This window comes from Bubalus bubalis, chromosome 11, assembly GCF_019923935.1.
Source record: "Bubalus bubalis isolate 160015118507 breed Murrah chromosome 11, NDDB_SH_1, whole genome shotgun sequence".
In the NCBI taxonomy this organism is placed as follows: Eukaryota; Metazoa; Chordata; class Mammalia; order Artiodactyla; family Bovidae; genus Bubalus; species Bubalus bubalis.
Window position 1 is genome coordinate 44,572,742 of NC_059167.1, and position 16,695 is coordinate 44,589,436.

At 40.8% G+C, this 16,695-nt stretch overlaps 1 protein-coding gene across 9 annotated transcripts in view; it reads right to left on the reverse strand.

Moving 5' to 3' along the window:
* The window catches only part of DMXL2 (Dmx like 2), a 179,341-nt gene extending 162,678 nt beyond the window's left edge, over positions 1–16,663 (reverse strand). For 4 of the 9 annotated variants that reach the window (XM_044925012.1, XM_025295589.2, XR_326843.3 and 1 more), the window contains exon 1: positions 13,706–16,663. In XM_044925012.1, coding sequence (XP_044780947.1) covers positions 13,706–13,792 — 87 coding nt within the window. In that variant the 5' untranslated portion in view covers positions 13,793–16,663. The remainder of the gene's footprint in view (positions 1–13,705) is intronic. The other 5 variants (XM_006050776.3, XM_006050775.3, XM_025295587.2 and 2 more) reach the window with 3 other exon arrangements.
* Between the last annotated feature and the right edge of the window lie 32 nt (positions 16,664–16,695).

The window sequence follows — 16,695 nt, forward strand, 5'->3', positions numbered from 1 at the left end:
CCGTATGGAAAACAGACGGTCAACAGGAACTCGCTGTATGATTCAGGGAACTCAGATGAGGCTCTCTGACAACCCAGAGGGATGGGGTAGGAAGAGGGAGGGAGATTCGAGGAGGGGACATACGTATACCTATGTTGATTCATGCTGATGTATGACAGAAATCAACACAATATTGTAAAGCAATTATCCTTCAATTTAAAATAAATTATTTTTTAAAATACAGTTCTTTGAAAAAGTTCAATTAAACTTATAAACCTCTAGAAGTATACACAGAAAAGGAGAAGACACAAGTTACAAATATCAAGAAAAGAAAGAATATCAGTACTCATCTTGCAAATAATAAAAAGATAAGATACTGTAAACAACTCCACACACATAAATCTAACAGTGAAACAGAAGAAAAAGACTAATTCCTCCAAAATGAGAAACTACAAAAACACACCCCAGATGAATTAATTACCTTAATAGTTCTTTAACTGTTAAAGAACTTACAGAATGATATCAATTCTACCTGATCCCTGGTAGAAAACAGAAAAGGAAGAAACACTTACAAACTCATTTTACAACACCAGCATTACAATGATACCAAAACTAAACAAAAACAATATGAGGGGAAAATACAATGGGTATGTTCAAGAATGAACACAGATGCAAAAACACTCAACAGAATATTAGCAAATCAAATCCAGTCCTATATAAAAAAGATAATACACACCATAACCAAGTGGGATTTATACCAGCAATACAAGGCTAATTCATTTTGCAAAATATCACAATGTAACTTATCACAATAACAGCTTAAAGAAAGCATCACATGACCATATCAACGAAAAAAAATTGACGATATTCAAGATGTCTTCATGATAAAAACTTTCAGCAAAAAAAGGAACATTTTTTTCAATCCTATAATGCACATACAAAAAACAAAATCTAGGACTAGCCAGTGCAGTAAGTACAAGAGAGCAAATTAGGTATTACTTAAGATAGGATTAGCAAAGGGATTTAGAAAAAACCACTTTCTGAAAACAATGAAAATACAGTAGAGATAGTTTTAGACATAGAACTAAAAGTCTAATGTATGTTTAATATATTAGTCTCATGAGGGCAATGGGGCAGAGACAATATTCAATGAGCTATTAGTTGAAAAATTTCCAGATTTGATGAAACACATCAACTCAGAGGTTCAAAAATCTCAAAAGTCCCAAAGAAGATTTAAAAAAAAAAAAAAGGCATACTTAGATGCAACACAGTTAAACTCCAGAAAGACAAGAAAAATCTTAGAAGCAGTTAGAGGGGAAAAAAGCAAAAATATAACTTCCAAAGGAGCAACAGGCTAGCAGCTAACTTCTCAACACAAACAGTGGAGGCCAGAAGACAAAGGAGTGACATCTTCAAGATGCTAAAAAGAAAATATTGCCATCCTCAACCTAGCAAAAATGTCTTTCAAGAATGAAACACAAAACCTAAAGTCAATAGAAGGGAGGAAATAATAAAAATCAGAGAGGAAATAAATAAAAGAGATTTTTTAAAAAGTCAGTAATACCAAGATCTGATTTTCTGAAAAGATAAACAAAAATAGACCTCTGGCCAGGCTTACCAAGAAGAAAAAGAGAAAGGAGCCAAATAAATAAAATAAAAAATGCAAGAGGAGAAACAGCAACCAAAATCACAGAAACACAAAATACCATAAGAAAATATTAACAACAGCTAAATGCCAAAAAAAAATGTACAACCAAGAAGAAATGGACAAGTTTCTAGAAACATATAGCCTGCCAAAACTGAATCAAGAAGAAACATAATTTGAATCCTCCCAGACTTCAGACAATACCATAAAGCTACAGTAGTCAAACACTGTGGTACTGGCACAGAAACAGCCATATACGTCAATGAAACAAACTAGAGGGCCCAGAAATAAACTGACACACCTCCCATCAACTAATCAACAAAGGAGGCAAGAATACACAATGGAGAAGCGTCTCTTCAGCAAATATAACAATATTTTTATAGATAATACTACATTAAAAATTATTATAAGATAAAAATAGCTGTAATTCCCTGTTCTTTACAATATATCCCTGCTGCTTACGTATTCTATTGGGTTGCCCAAAAAGTTCATTTGGGTTATGGAACAACCCAAACAAACTTTCCGGGTGGCCCAATATATATAGTACTCTGTATTTCTTAATGCCGTTTTCCTAATTTGCCCCTCCCCCCTTACCCCTCCCCTTTGGTAACTACTAGTTTATTTTCTATATCTGAGTCCGCTTCTGTTTTCATTTTTGCATATTTGTTTACATTATTTTTTAGATTCCACATGTAAGTAACATCATGAAGTGTTTGTCTTTACCTGACTCACTTCACTAAACACGGGGCTTCCCAGGTGGCTCAGTGGTAAAGAATCCACCTGCCAAGCAGAAGACATGGGTTCTATCTCTGGGTCAGGAAAAATCCCCTGGAGAAGGAAATGGCAACCCACTCCAGTATTCTTGCCTGGGAAATCCTGTAGACAGAGGAGACTGGCAGGCTACAGCCCAGGGCATCACAAAAGAGTGGAACACAACTAGCAACTAAACATCAACAACCCTAAGCATAATATTCATAGGTTCATCCACACTGCTGCAGATGGTGGAATTTCATTCTTTTTTATGGCTGAATACTATTTTATTGTGTATGTATGTGTGTATATATAAATACAAACACACATACCCCACATCTTCTTTATCCATTTGTCTATTGATAGACATTTAGGTTGCTTCCATATCCCAGCTATAATATAAACAAACATTGGGGTGAAGCTGTCTTTTCAATTTAGTGTTTTCATTTTTTCTGGATATATACTCAGGCATGGAACTATATGATAGTTTTAGTTTTCTGAAGAACTTCCAGACTGTTTTCCATCGTACCCACACCATCATTACATTTCCACTAAGGGTGTACAAGGGTTTCTTTTTTTCTACATCCTCTCCAACATTCACTATTTGTAGACTTTTTGATGACAGCCATTCTGACAGGTGTGGGATGATACTTCACTGCTGTTCTAATTTGCAGTTCTCTGATTAAAAAAAAAAATGCTCAGCATTGATAATTATGTGCCTATTAGCCTTCTCTGGAAGGTATGTCTTCTTTGGGAAAAACAAAAACAAAAAACGTCTACTCAGGTCTTCTGCTCATTTTTTTATTGGGTTGTTTTTATTTTTTTAACCTACATATTTTGGACATTAATCCTTTGTCAGTCACATCATTTGTAAATATTTTCCATTACACAGGATGTCTTTTCCCTTTGTGAATGATTTCCTTTGCTATGCAACAGCTTTTAAGTTTAATTAGATCCCATCTGCTTTCTGGTTCCAGTCTTAATCCTACCACAGGTTTTGCTGTGTGGCTTTGACTAAATTCTTTAATTCTGAGATTCAAAATTCCTATACCAGATCTAAATTGTAAAACATTTCATTTCATATACCACTTTAACATACAAGATGAATATTAATCCTTTAATTTCAAAAAAAATTGTTTCTATATATCAACCACATACAACGGGCACTATTAAATATTTCCAGAAAAAAGAGCTACTGTTCAACTACTTTAGCAATTTTACTAGTTTACAGCTTATAACAATACACACCAACAGTATACAACAGTGCATTTTTAATAGCTGGTTTGCCTTAGAGGGTATGCACAATGCTGAAGCATTCAAATATTTTTTCAATCAAAGAAAACCAGGAAGTTAGGCTAAACAAAATTCTCCTGGGAAAAGGAAACTCTCCTTTCCACTTTCTATATTTCATCGTTTGCACTGTTGAGTTTTTAACACTAGATACCATATTTAATAATATTAAAACAAAAAATCGAATTCTTAATGATTTTTGTTTGCTTTTGGTTTTAATGGCCAACCTGGGCTTTGGATTATATAAAATTTTTTCAGCATAAAATGATAGCCATGTTTAAATGTTCCATGAGTGTATTTATTAGCACATTCTTTTTTCTTTTTTTGGCAGTGCCCCAAGGCTTTCCCCAACCAGGTGAAAGCATGGAGTCCTAACCACTGGACCGCCAGGGAATTCCCAACATTCTTAAAATTACTTTCTAAAGAAAATCTTGTTTCTAATCAGGAATACTGCTTTAGCTGAGTTCAGTTTACCACCACATGGGGCAACCACCTCAATCAAGTCTTTGTTGGACTCAATTTTCAATTTCAGGCCCCACCCCACCTCAGCTATTTTTTAAAACCTGTAACTTAAAATACAGAATCCCTACAGTCCAGGTATCAGGTTAATCTCTAATTTTTTAGGTATTAGAGTCATTTAAAAACACAACTGTGAAAAATTTAGAACTGCTTAGTGGGCACAAAATCTGTCAATTCTTCTTAATATATTAATATGCATCCTTAGATTAAACCAGGAGCTTCCCAGGTGGCTCAGGGGTAAAAAATCTGCCTGCCAATGCAGGAAATGCAAGAGATGCGTGTTTGATCCCTGGGTTGGGAAGATCCCCTAGAGCAGGGAATGGCAACCCACTCCACTATTCTTGCCTAGGAAATCCCACAGACAGAGGACCCTGGCAGGCTACAGTACATAGTATCACAAAGTCAGACACAACTGAGCACACACACACACACGCACACAGATTAAACCAGACCAATGAAGCTTTATACCTGGATTGTATTCTCTGAGCTTTCCCTGACCCCATCCTATAACTCATTTATATAAATATGGCCTAACTGCCATTGTCCTATATCAAAAGTATTATAAAATAATCTTATAAAAGTGGTCATGTTTACTTAACAATGTTTCATATTATACTAAGGTGTCCTTTTTCATCTATTAACTTATTGGGTACTTTTTTATACCCAACAGATTTTGTTCTAGGTGCTTAAAGAAATAGTAATAAAGGGCATTGAAGGCACTAGGCTCTTTTCTCTGGGGGAAAAAAAAAAAAAGTCATTTGAAAATTTTGATCAAGAAACTAACAAGATCTGATTTATATAGTAATAGGATCATTCCAACTATTATGTTGAAAATAAACTGAAGAAGGATAAAACTAAAGACAGACCAGGCAGGGAGACCCATTAAGAACCTATTGTCGTAATTGTGGAAAAAGATGATGGTGTCCTGGACCAGGGTGGGAGCAGCACAGGTGACAAGTGGGCAGATTCTGGATGCATTTTGAAGAATAGCCAACAGAAATTGGCAACAGTAGGTCTGGAGTGGAAATGAAAGAAAAGATTCCAAGGGAACTGAGGGAGGAAAAAAAGATAAGGTAGTCATTTACTGATTTAGAAAAGGCTGAAGGAGGAGAATATTATCAGATAGCTATTACACTCAAGAGGGAGATATCAAAGAAACAGCTAGTTACAGCAATCTGGAATCAAGCTGAGAAGTACTTAAGGGAAGTAAAAGAAAACCAGGGGAGGAAAATGAAGAAACTATTTCAAAGAAGAATAAAAAGCAATTTTATAGGACAGCAAAAAGAAAAACTGTTAAAGCAATTCCCTTGAGTACGTAAGAGGAGATGGGACCTAGGATATTAACCAGGGTTTCTCATAATGGCAGCAGCACTGACAATTTAGGCTAATTCTTCATGGTGGGGGGGGGGGCTGTCATGCATATCATAGGATATTGATCAGGATCTCTGGCATCTTCCCACTAGATGATAGTCCTTCCCCCACAACCTTATCAACAACCCATCTCCAGATACTGCCAAATGCCTTACTTGGGGTAAAATGACTTCCAATTTAAGATCATCGGTACCAATAAAGGAACTGGCCTTTGCTGGAAACACTGACAATTTATCCATATAAAAGATGCTATGGTTGCTGCTAAGCTAAGTTGCTTCAGTTGTGTCCGACTCTGTGCGACCCCATAGACAGAAGCCCACCAGGCTCCCCCGTCCTTGGGATTCTCCAGGCAAGAATACTGAAGTGGGTTGCCATTTCCTTCTCCAATGCATGAAAGTGAAAAGTGAAAGGAAGTTGCTCAGTCGTGTCCGACTCTTAGCGACCCCATGGACTACAGCCTACCAGGCTCCTGCATCCATAGGATTTTCCAGGCAAGAGTACTGGAGTGGGGTGCCATTGCCTTCTCTGATGCTATGGTTAGAGTACATGATAATAATTTGAGTATCTCCTTCTGATTAGATCCTCTTAAGTAGAGACATAGTCAAGGCCAGAGAAAACATGAGGAGGCTGCTGGCATATCACAAAATCAAAGTCATTACTCCTAGAAAAATATCAACCTTATAAATATCAGCCTTATAATTGAACTGTAGCTACCATATAAGCTATCTGTGTGTCTGAATTCAGACTGAGCCAAAACTTTTTTTTTTTGGCAGGGGGGTCTCTCTATGCCCCCTTGCATAATCCCCAAATAGTCTCCGGTTTCCTAGGTTTCTTCTAAAACCACAGAAGAAAACACGACTCAGTATAAATTAAATTATTATTCCTGAAAGGGTCCAATTTTTAAAGGAATACCCCTAAAGGAACATATATCCAATGATAATCTAAGAGGATGTCATTTATGCCTTTCAAATCACCACACCAAATTATCATGTACTATGTTTAAAGGAGCCTGGTTCTATCCAGTGACCCCTTTATACTGAGTGACTTCTCCATCAAAAAGATGTAAGCTAACCATATTTTTTGTGTGTTTAGGATGAAGGGAAAGGGGAGCATTAAAGGAGCCCTTAGCAATCATAACATGAGACAGACTGAGAATAAAAGCACAGTCAATTGGTTTCCTGTGTTATGTATCAAGTGCCAGGCTTATGTGAGCTATAGTCACACCACCTGTGTAGCCTGCACCTGCTTCCTCAATAACAGGTCCTAATATATCATGAATTAGCATTCCAGAGCAAAAACACAATGAAAAAGGATTCTACAAACTCAAAAAGACTGAAAACCCTGAAACTTCTCATAATATTAAAATATTTGGTTTCCAAACTTGTTTAAAAGATAAGCCACAAGTTAGAAGACCCTTACTGAATCTGAATCACAGATATTCTCTATTAGCATCCCCTTTTAAACACTGCTTTGCATTCTATCATAGAAGGAAATTAAATTGGTCAGGCATGACTTGTTTTTCCACTGTGCCTTTGAGGTTGTAACCCAACATCCTATACTCTTTGATGATGAGATATTGAAACTAATTTGTTCTAAGTGTCTCAAGATCCAAGTTTAAAAAGATATTAAATTTTTTTAATTGAAGTATTTACATATTTACAATGCTATGTTAGTTTCAAATGTACAGCAACATGACTCAGGTATACACATGTATGCATCCCTTTTCAGATTCTTTTCCCTTGTAGGTTATTCTAAGATGTTGAGTATAGTTCCCTGTGTTATACAGTAGGCCCTTGTAGTTCACCTATTTTATATATAGTAGTATGTATATGTTAACCCAAACTCATTTTTCTCCCTCACCCCACATCCCCTTTGATAACCAAGTTGTTTTTTATATGAATCTATTCCTGTTTTGTAAATAAGTTCATTTATATCATCTTTTAAGATAATTTCTAAAGTCATCTTTTAAATACCCAAAAAGCTAAGAACAGAAAGTAAAGGGGTAAATCTATCTAGCAGGATAGAGACCCTGAACACCATCACCCTGGCCACATCTCCCACTACATACTGCACTCTGACAGTACCAAGGACCAGATACTGAGAATACAGTCATAAACAAGAGCCTCCTTCTCAACTGTGAGCCCAAAGAAGACCCGCTACTTCACAAAGGCTCTGTACGGCTTAATCTCTGAGCCAGAATGGAGGTCCAGGTTCCCTGACTGTGAAGTGTGACCAACAGTCTCGTACATACATACAAGTGGACGGGCAGTGTACACAGACTCCAGACCCACAACCTCACCACAGTTACTTTATGTTTCTGGTTCCATTTTCTCCTAGAGAGGTCCATATAATGCCATCCAAGGTCTGAATACTTAAAGAGAACCTAATTTAAGAACCTCACTCTACAGATGATAAACCTAATAAAGGTTCAGTGATTTAACCAAGGGTCTTATGAGTAGTTGGTCTCTGACCTCCCATTTCTAGGGAGGCACTAGTTGGGGCTGTACCAGAGTTTCAGGGTAGCTGACAAGAGTCTTCTCTAAAAGGGAGGCTAATTAACAATCTACACAGGGACATAAGTAAAAAACTTACAGAACCTCCTATTAACCTAAAGGCTAACAATGAATACAAGGCTACAAACTCTAAAATGTATCAATTTAAGTACACAAGAAGCTACTCTCCCAGAATAAATGGGCCAATTTCTCCTGGAAAACAAGTCCACTCTAAATTCTTGACTTCTGTCTTTCCTTTATTCTTAGCATAGGTAAAGTCCTTAATACCTGTTGATAACCAGTCAGGATAGCAGCAGTTTTTCTGTCCAACTCCCCAGTTTCCCCGGCCAAAAGTGATCTCTTTTTCCTCTGAATTCCTGCAAGAATTTAAATACCTCACAATACCACACAGCTGGCCTGCTGTGGTGAAGTATATGTCTTAATTCCCCTAGTAGATTACCAGGTTCTTGCACTTTTTAATAAACTCCCTGAAATCAGGACTATGTTCTGTTCTGTTTTTTAAAATCTCCACAGAGCCACACACATCCATGTGCTCAACAAATATCTGTTAAATGTATAAACAAGCTGATTATTTTCAAAGTTTGGTGTTGCTGTAATTCTAGGACTAGAATACTATTATGCTACAGTAGAATTAAAATATATCTAAATGTCAAAAAAAATCATATAATATTATCTTCTAACTTTTAAATAAAGGGTTTTTTTCATTCATTTCATTACTAGAAAAAAATAATAATAAAAGTCATAATGTCAGAAAATACATTTTCCTAAAAAGCTATAGGTAAAGGACTTCCCTGGTGGTCCAGTGGTTAAGAATCTGCCTGCCAATGCACAGGACATGGATTCAATCCCTGACCCAGGAAGATCGCACATGCTGTGGGGCAACTAAGCCAAGTGCCACATCTACTGAGCCCAGGCACCTGGAACCCATGAGCTTCAACCACTGAAGCCCTCACACTCTAGAAAAGAAGCCCATGCTCACCACAACTAGAGAAAGCATGCAGGCAGCAACAAAGACCCAGAGCAGCAAGGAAATTTAAAAAGCCCCAGGTAATGTTTACAAATCCTATTTCTCAAAATTCTAACTGAATTTGCTATCTAATAAAGAAGTCTTGTTTTGCTTTTTTAAGTCCTGTGTTTGTTTTTTAACCACTTTTGTGAAAGAACAGTCACCCAGTAATGCATCCTTTGGGCTTCCCAGGTGGTTCAGTGGTAAAGAATCCGCCTGCCAAAGCAGGAGACACGGGTTCAATCCCTGGGTTGGGAAAGATCTCCTTGAGGAGGAAATGGCCACCCACTCCAGAATTCTTGCCTGGGAAATCCCAGGGGCAAAGGAGCCCGGCAGGCTACAGTCCATGGTGTTGCAAAAGAGTCAGACACAACTGAGCAACTAAACAAGTACGTCCTTTATATCGTACCACTCCTTGACTTCGCTGCTCTGGGTCTTTGTTGCTGCCCGCATGCTTTCTCTAGTTGTTGTGAGCATGGGCTGGGCAGCTGTGGCCTGTGGGTTCTAGGGGCATGGGCTCATTAGTTGTGGCACACGGCTTAGTTACACGTAGCATGTGGGATCTGTCTGGGCCAAGGATTGAACCCATGTCCCGTGCACTGCATTTGTTGTTCTTGCCATCCAGAAACACCTAATACCACTCTCTGTCTAAGTATCAATCTTCCAAGAAATCTTTTCTTATCTTCCCAACTACATGTGATCGCTTTCATCTGCCTTATATCGTAATTATGTACATCATTTTTATCTCTGCCAGTATAAGTTCCCTGAAGGCTAGAAATGGCTAATTTTTGTTAATATCCTTCAGTGTGTTGAATTCATATTAGAATGGAGTAAATAACATCAACACCCCTTATATGTCTGAAAATATAGATTATACCCCTTAAGTGAAAAAATATTTTAATATTAATAATCGTCATGTACCATCATTGTTTTAATTAATATTCTAATGCTTCAGTTCAGTTCAGTCACTCAGTCGTGTTCGACTCTTTGCAATGCCATGGACTGCAGCACACCAGGCCTCCCTGTCCATCACCAACTCCCAGAGTTTACTCAAACTCATGTCCATTGAGTCGGTGATGCCATCCAACCATCTCATTCTCTGTCGTCCCCTTCTCCTCCCGCCTTCAACCTTTCCCAGCATCAGAGTCTTTTCAAATGAGTCAGCTTTTCGCATCAGGTGGCCAAAGTTTTGAAGTTTCAGCTTCAACATCAGTCCTTCCAATGAACATTCAGGACTGATTTCCTTTAAGATTGACTGGTTGGATCTCTGTGCAGTCCAAGAGTCTTCTCCAACACCACACTTCAAAAGCATCAATTCTTCTGCGCTCAACTTTCTTTATAGTCCAACTCTCACATCCACACTTGACTACTGGAAAAACCATAGCCTTGACTAGACTTACAGAAAAGTAAAATTAATAAACTAAATACTATTTTCAGAGAGTAATAAACAATATAAATAAGGAGAAATTTACACTATCTGCTGCATTAAGCCTTAAACATCCACCTACCTACCTATAAGAAGGTAGCTGGAAATGTCTTGATAGCATAATAAAAGTACAACAAAGCTCATACATGGTAGAAGATCAACCCTGAACTACCTAGGACCTGACTTATTGCAAGATAACAATATTTCCAGAACTCAGAACTTATATTGAAGAGAAAAGAACTATTTAAAGGTGGCATTTATGTAAGTGTATTTATAAAATTACAATGGAGTGTTTAAAAAAACTGTCAAAACACAAGTGAAAAGCATCACAGCCCACACGCCAGCACTAAAAGTACACTCATCACTGGGACTGTCCACTACAAACCGCACCACCACGTCAACAGAGCAGAGATCATGCCCTGACAACACAGCCACCACACACGGTGCAATATAAATAGATGACTGTATTTCAATTACAATGTCATGAACACATCAAAGTTCTTTTACAACTCTTTTTCAAAAACTTTGTGTGTAGACTCTGATATAATTGATCTGCCCAATTTTGAAAAGGTCCTCAGACTACTACTGGCTAGCTCCAAGACGGTCTTTCCTTCTACACTGGCCACGTCTAGGCCTTCCACACAAACACACCCTTCAGAGCAAGGACTCTGACAGGAAAGAGACCTACTACAGAAAAAAAGCCCACCAGATGAGAAGTCACAAGACTTCCATTACAGCCCTGGCTGGTCCCCTTTTTAGTCACCTGACTCAGAACTAGAGCTGTTTCATCTGATTTCTGTACAAATCAAACGGCATGCTAACATAAAGGAGGTTTTTTTAATTTCATTTTTCCCTGTACTATCACTGGCATTGAAATAACTGGTAGCTGATTCCTGAGTACTTGAAAACAGCTTGTTCTCATTTTTTTTCAAGCAACTCTGTTCTTCACAGAGCCCAAAAGGTCATTTCTAGTTCAAGGCAAAATTATAGCTGGATCAGTGCATTCAAAACCAAGATATTAAAATGAGATGGTACAACAAGAGTGTAAATTCCAAAAGACCCAGTGTCACAGGCAGCCATCCTAAACCAGGTAAACTGTGAATCATTATTTGGGAAAACAAAAAGGATTCTCTTGTCTACATAAAAATGTAGGCTGGAGTAAGAAGATTAGCATGTCTGTAGCAGAGGGGCCAAGATAAAGAGTACACACTCAAATATAAAGTCAAAGACAGCAGAAGAATATCTGACAAGTTTAAATTGCACAATACAGCTATCAGGAACAACTAAGTATTATTGAGCCAAGAATAAAAGGGTAAAATGGTATCTGAAGATTATTATACACCAGTTGTGTGGAGCATGAACTGAGGTGATCAGAAATGTCAAAAAATCCAGTTTTTAAATCCTTAATATTAAGTAATACAAATAAGGTTCTACAATAAGCTAAAGACATGAAAGGGGGTAAATCTGATAGTCACTGCAGAGAGTCAGCTAGACGTGGTAACAGACTAATGAGGGAAAAGGAAAAAGATTTGAAAATGATTTCCAAGGACCTGCTCATGGGCGGCCTACAGCATAACCACACCTGCGCAGCATTAACTGGCTTTTCCTGACTGCACCTGAACCTGTTTAGCCCTATATACCAGCCTCACAATAAGACACCGTTCTATTCTAGATAGAAACTAAAAACTACCACCACCATAATAGTATAGAGATACCCCATAAGCCAAGATTCCAGACTGGTTTCTTGATGGAGAAAGCCTGCTCTTCTAACCCTGGTGAACTTCCTCTCCAGCTACAAAACTAGGGGAGAAGGAAATATCTTCTACATCCCCCAAACTGTCTACACACCTAAAGCCCAAGTTCAACACCATATGGATCTTTTACGTCACCAGTACACAAAACATAGATGACAACATTGACATGGATAGGTATAACAATACAGTCAGGCAAATTATATTTTCTAATGGTTCATTCTAAACTGGTACAAAGCCAAGTTGATTACATTTACAATTAAAGTGCCCAAAAAGCAATATTATGGGGTTATCTCTAATGCATCACAATGATAATTTCTGCTCCAGAATGCACTGTGCTACATAATGATTCTGCAGTTTTGCAGGAGCTTTTCTTATTTCTGCAGCTTTAAAAACATGCTTCTGGAAAACAGTGTTTCCTTTTTCTTAAAAGCACATCATTATACTATTTCCAATTTTACCAAGCAGAATGGTTATTAATAACAATGTGTATTTAGTCGAGGTCTCATCGTCTACATTTTGTTCTGAAGAGGACGAATTTAATACAAAAAACTCATCAATCCATGGGAGTCTCTCTACGGGTAAAAGAAGCTCCAGGGCTTGGTTTGAATTGGCTATACTAACAACATCCCATTCTCAAAGGGACTAATTCAGCCATGCTCCTTGAGAAACATGTCTGTTTCACCCAGATTTTTAAGAGGTTCTATCTAACACATTACTGTTTACATACACTTTAACCTCACAAACAAAAACACTGTCATAAAATTTGAACATTGCCTTATCTCATAAACAAACAAGCCTACCTGGCAAACGGATTAAAATATTATCTAGGGAGGTTACCAAACCGTGATCTCGTGATAAATAACAGCTCCCCAGGCCTCTGTCACTCTAATTATTCCATTCTAAATTTCTCGGGGGCAGAGAATTAATTTTTTCCATTTTCGTGTGGGAATTAAGATTCTGCATATCAGGAGGAAGAGGGTCGGGCTTAAAGCCACCGGCTCCAGCGGCTCCTCGCTGCCCTAACACCGCGGGCAGGGGGAGCCAGGTGCAGCATCGCCTCCACGCGCCGAGACAGACCGAGTCTCTGCGCCTCCAAGAGCAGGTGTGAAACGGACGCTCTGGGCTTTCAGTGGTTTCACCTTCCTCCACCGCAGACCAGGGGGCCATCCTAGGCGAGGAACCTTCTAGTCCAGTCACCCCCAGGGGCCCGCTTGCTGAGGACGCACATAACGGTGGATTCCTAAACCTTCCCCCAGACGGGTAATTTCCTTCAGCAGTCGCAGGATTCACAGTCCCACGGCCCGCCCCCTAAGCTGGGGTGCAAAGAGGACGCGGGCGGGGCCCCTCAACACTTCGCAGCCTACCGAGGAGGCGTGGGCTCGGGACAAGGTGTTTCGGCCCCCGCGTCGAGCCCGCGGCCTCTTCCCCTCAGACTCCCGGACTACCACTCACCGTGAAAGGGACATCCTCGACGCTGCCCACGGAGTAGCAGTTGTCTCCAGGGTTGACAGCTCCGGTGAGGACCTGATGCAGATGCATCCCCGGAGACCCGGCTGGGAGGCGAATGCGCGAGGAGCGCAAAGAGCCCTGCTCCCGTCCCTCCTCCGGCCGCGAGAAAGCTTCCCGCTTCGCCTCTCTCGGGACTCACCCCGCTGCGGCTCTGGCTTAAGGCCTCGTCCCCCCTTCGTCTCCCCCCGGCGTCGTCCCAGCTATAGAAGCTCTTCGGCCGCCGCCGCCCGGATTGCCGCTCGGCTGCGGAAATGCCCGGATGCTCCCACCGCCGGCTGCACCGGCGCACAAATGCGGGAGGAGAGCAAGAGTGCGGGAGGGGGAGGGGTAAAGGGTGGGGGAGAACGCGAGCCGGGCGCGTGCTGGAAGAGACGCTCCTCCCGAGGGAGGTGGGCGGCGCGCGCGTCCACCCTCTGAGCAGAGCCGGACGAGGGGAAGGGTAAACCCCTCCTCCCGCTGTTAAGCCCTTAGCAAGGTCCTTCTTCTCACGCCCCGCTTGTGCGCGTGCGCGCACAGAGGTTTCCAGGGCAATAGCGCGCGCCTCGCGGACCCCTGTCCCAGGATTGCGCGCGCAGACTTGCGGGAGTTCCCTTGGAGCCTCTGGGTTGCGGCCGCTGGGGGCGGTCGCCGGGGTGGCCGCGGGGCGGGGTGGAGGCCTCTCCTGGCCAAGGCCCAATCCCTCTCGCAGACGCACCGCTGGGTGTGTGTTTCCTTCTCTGAGTCTTTAATCCATTACCAAGCACACTGCATCATGGTCAGTGCAGTTGACCTCAGGAGGACACCCGTCACCAGGAAATCCCACCTCTGTAAATCTAAATCCCTTAGTGCTTTTTAAAAGTACAGTGCATTAGATATTTTATTTGATGTAAACAGTAAAAATATCTTGGAACTGTGTAGAGAAGCCGTCTAACAGCAAATTATTTTGTTCCCCCTTTTCGTCACAAGTTTGTTCTAGACCATCGAAAGGAGCCCCCTGGAATGAGTGACTCCTCTAGACTCTTTTTTCATGCGTGATGTCACGGATTCCCTGATTTTTCTAGACTGTCTGTCACATGGTTTTCAGCCTATACTGTGTGTGTGATTTACGTCACTGAGGCAAGGAAGTAGAAGGGAGCAAGATACAACTATAAAACCAAGCAGAACGCCAAAAGTGTTAGGATTGAGACACAAAAGTCTATGCACCACAAGAGGAAGAAGAAGAAGAGGATGGGTGTTAGGAAGAGGCTGACATAAACGCTGCCTTCAAATAGAGAAAATAACCTGAGCTAAGGCTTAGAAGTGTAAAGTGACAGGATGTGCCAATGTAAGAAGACATAAGAGATGAAGTTTCGATGCCTGGGTGGGAAAGATCCCCTGGAGGGGGAAATGGCAACCCACTCCAGTATTTTTGCCAGAAGAATCCCATGGACAGAGGAGCCCATGGGCTCCAGTCCATAGGGTCGGAAAGAGTCAGACACGACTGAAGCGACCTAGCACCCGGCAGGTTAGAGGAACAAAGATTAGATTAATGTTTAAGTCTGAAGATATATAGGGTGGGGAAAAGGAAAGGTAGTTAACATGAGATGGATACCTGCAAGAAGTTAGTTTGTGGCCAGCCTGAACATGTGGAGTCCTGAATGTTCCACTAAAAAGCTTCGATTTTAGATATCAATCTGCCCGCAGTGTGTGTGGCTGCGGGTGGGGGGCTGGGGCGAGGAATGTGTGCGTGCTCAAAAGAGTCATACTCTGAGACCACGGACTGTAACCCGCCAGACTCCTCTGTCCATGGGATTTTCTCGGCAAGAATACTTTCCTCCTCTAGAGGATCTTCCCCACCCAGGCGACAATGAACCTTGTCGCCTACATTGGCAGGCGGATTCTTTACCACTGAACCACCTGGGAATCTCGTGGGGTGGGGATGGGGGGTGTCCGTCAAATGCTTCAAATGCAGAAATGTATAAACCTCTGCTTCTTTAGGAAGGTGACTTTGTTATCACTGTGAGCATAATTAGAAATTTGGGGAAGACTGCAGGCAACAACCTGGCCAGAGTTGGTAATCTGTTTAGTGAAACGAGTCAAAAGATAGTTCCCAGTGACCTAAGGCCTTTTTATTTTCATCTTCAATTAATGGCATAACTGTTCCCCCAGTCATCCAAACTAGAAACTGCAAGCTAATTTCACTCCCATTCTCTCTCTTGTCCATATCCAAGGATCACTTTTCCAGGTCCCTAATTCATGCCCTTCATCATCCCTGCTGCCCTTTACCTCATCATTTCTCAAGTGATTACTCTAAAAGCCTCCTAACTGGTTTGACAGCTTTTCATCTCCGTGCTCTCCAATCCATCCACAGCTCTGCAGCCTGAGAAACCTTTTTAAGGGAAAAATTCCTCTGCTTAAAATCTCCACTTTCTACAACTTCTGCCTAATCCTCCTATTTTATCTCAGGCTGTTCCCTCACACCCACTATGCTCCAGCCCCACAGAGCTATTTGCTGTGTCTGGAGCATACAGGTTCTCTTAAGCTTCTGGGTTCATGCTCTTTACTTTCTCCTTCCCCTTGTTGATCTGACAAACCAGAACTTAAAAGTTGGTTACTCAAAACCTTTCTTGTCTATTTCCAAACACCCTGAGGCTTCTTCCTCTTGAAACACACATATCACATAGGGATCTCAGTCTTGGTTTGTGTCTGTTTCTTCTACTGGAGTTGTAGATACTTCAAGTCAGGATCAGTATCTTATTTTCTCTATGTTCTTGATGCCTGCATCATAGTACTCTATTTGTGCTGAAATACAAGATTTTAAAGTGAGTAAAACCCAATTTTTCCTGAAAAATGTATGGGGTAAAAAAGTACCTGTCAGGGGCTTTCCTGGTAGCCCAGTGGTTGAGAATCCACCTGCCAGTGCAAGAGACACAGGTCCAATCCCTGCTCCAGGAAGATCCCACATGCCTCAGAGC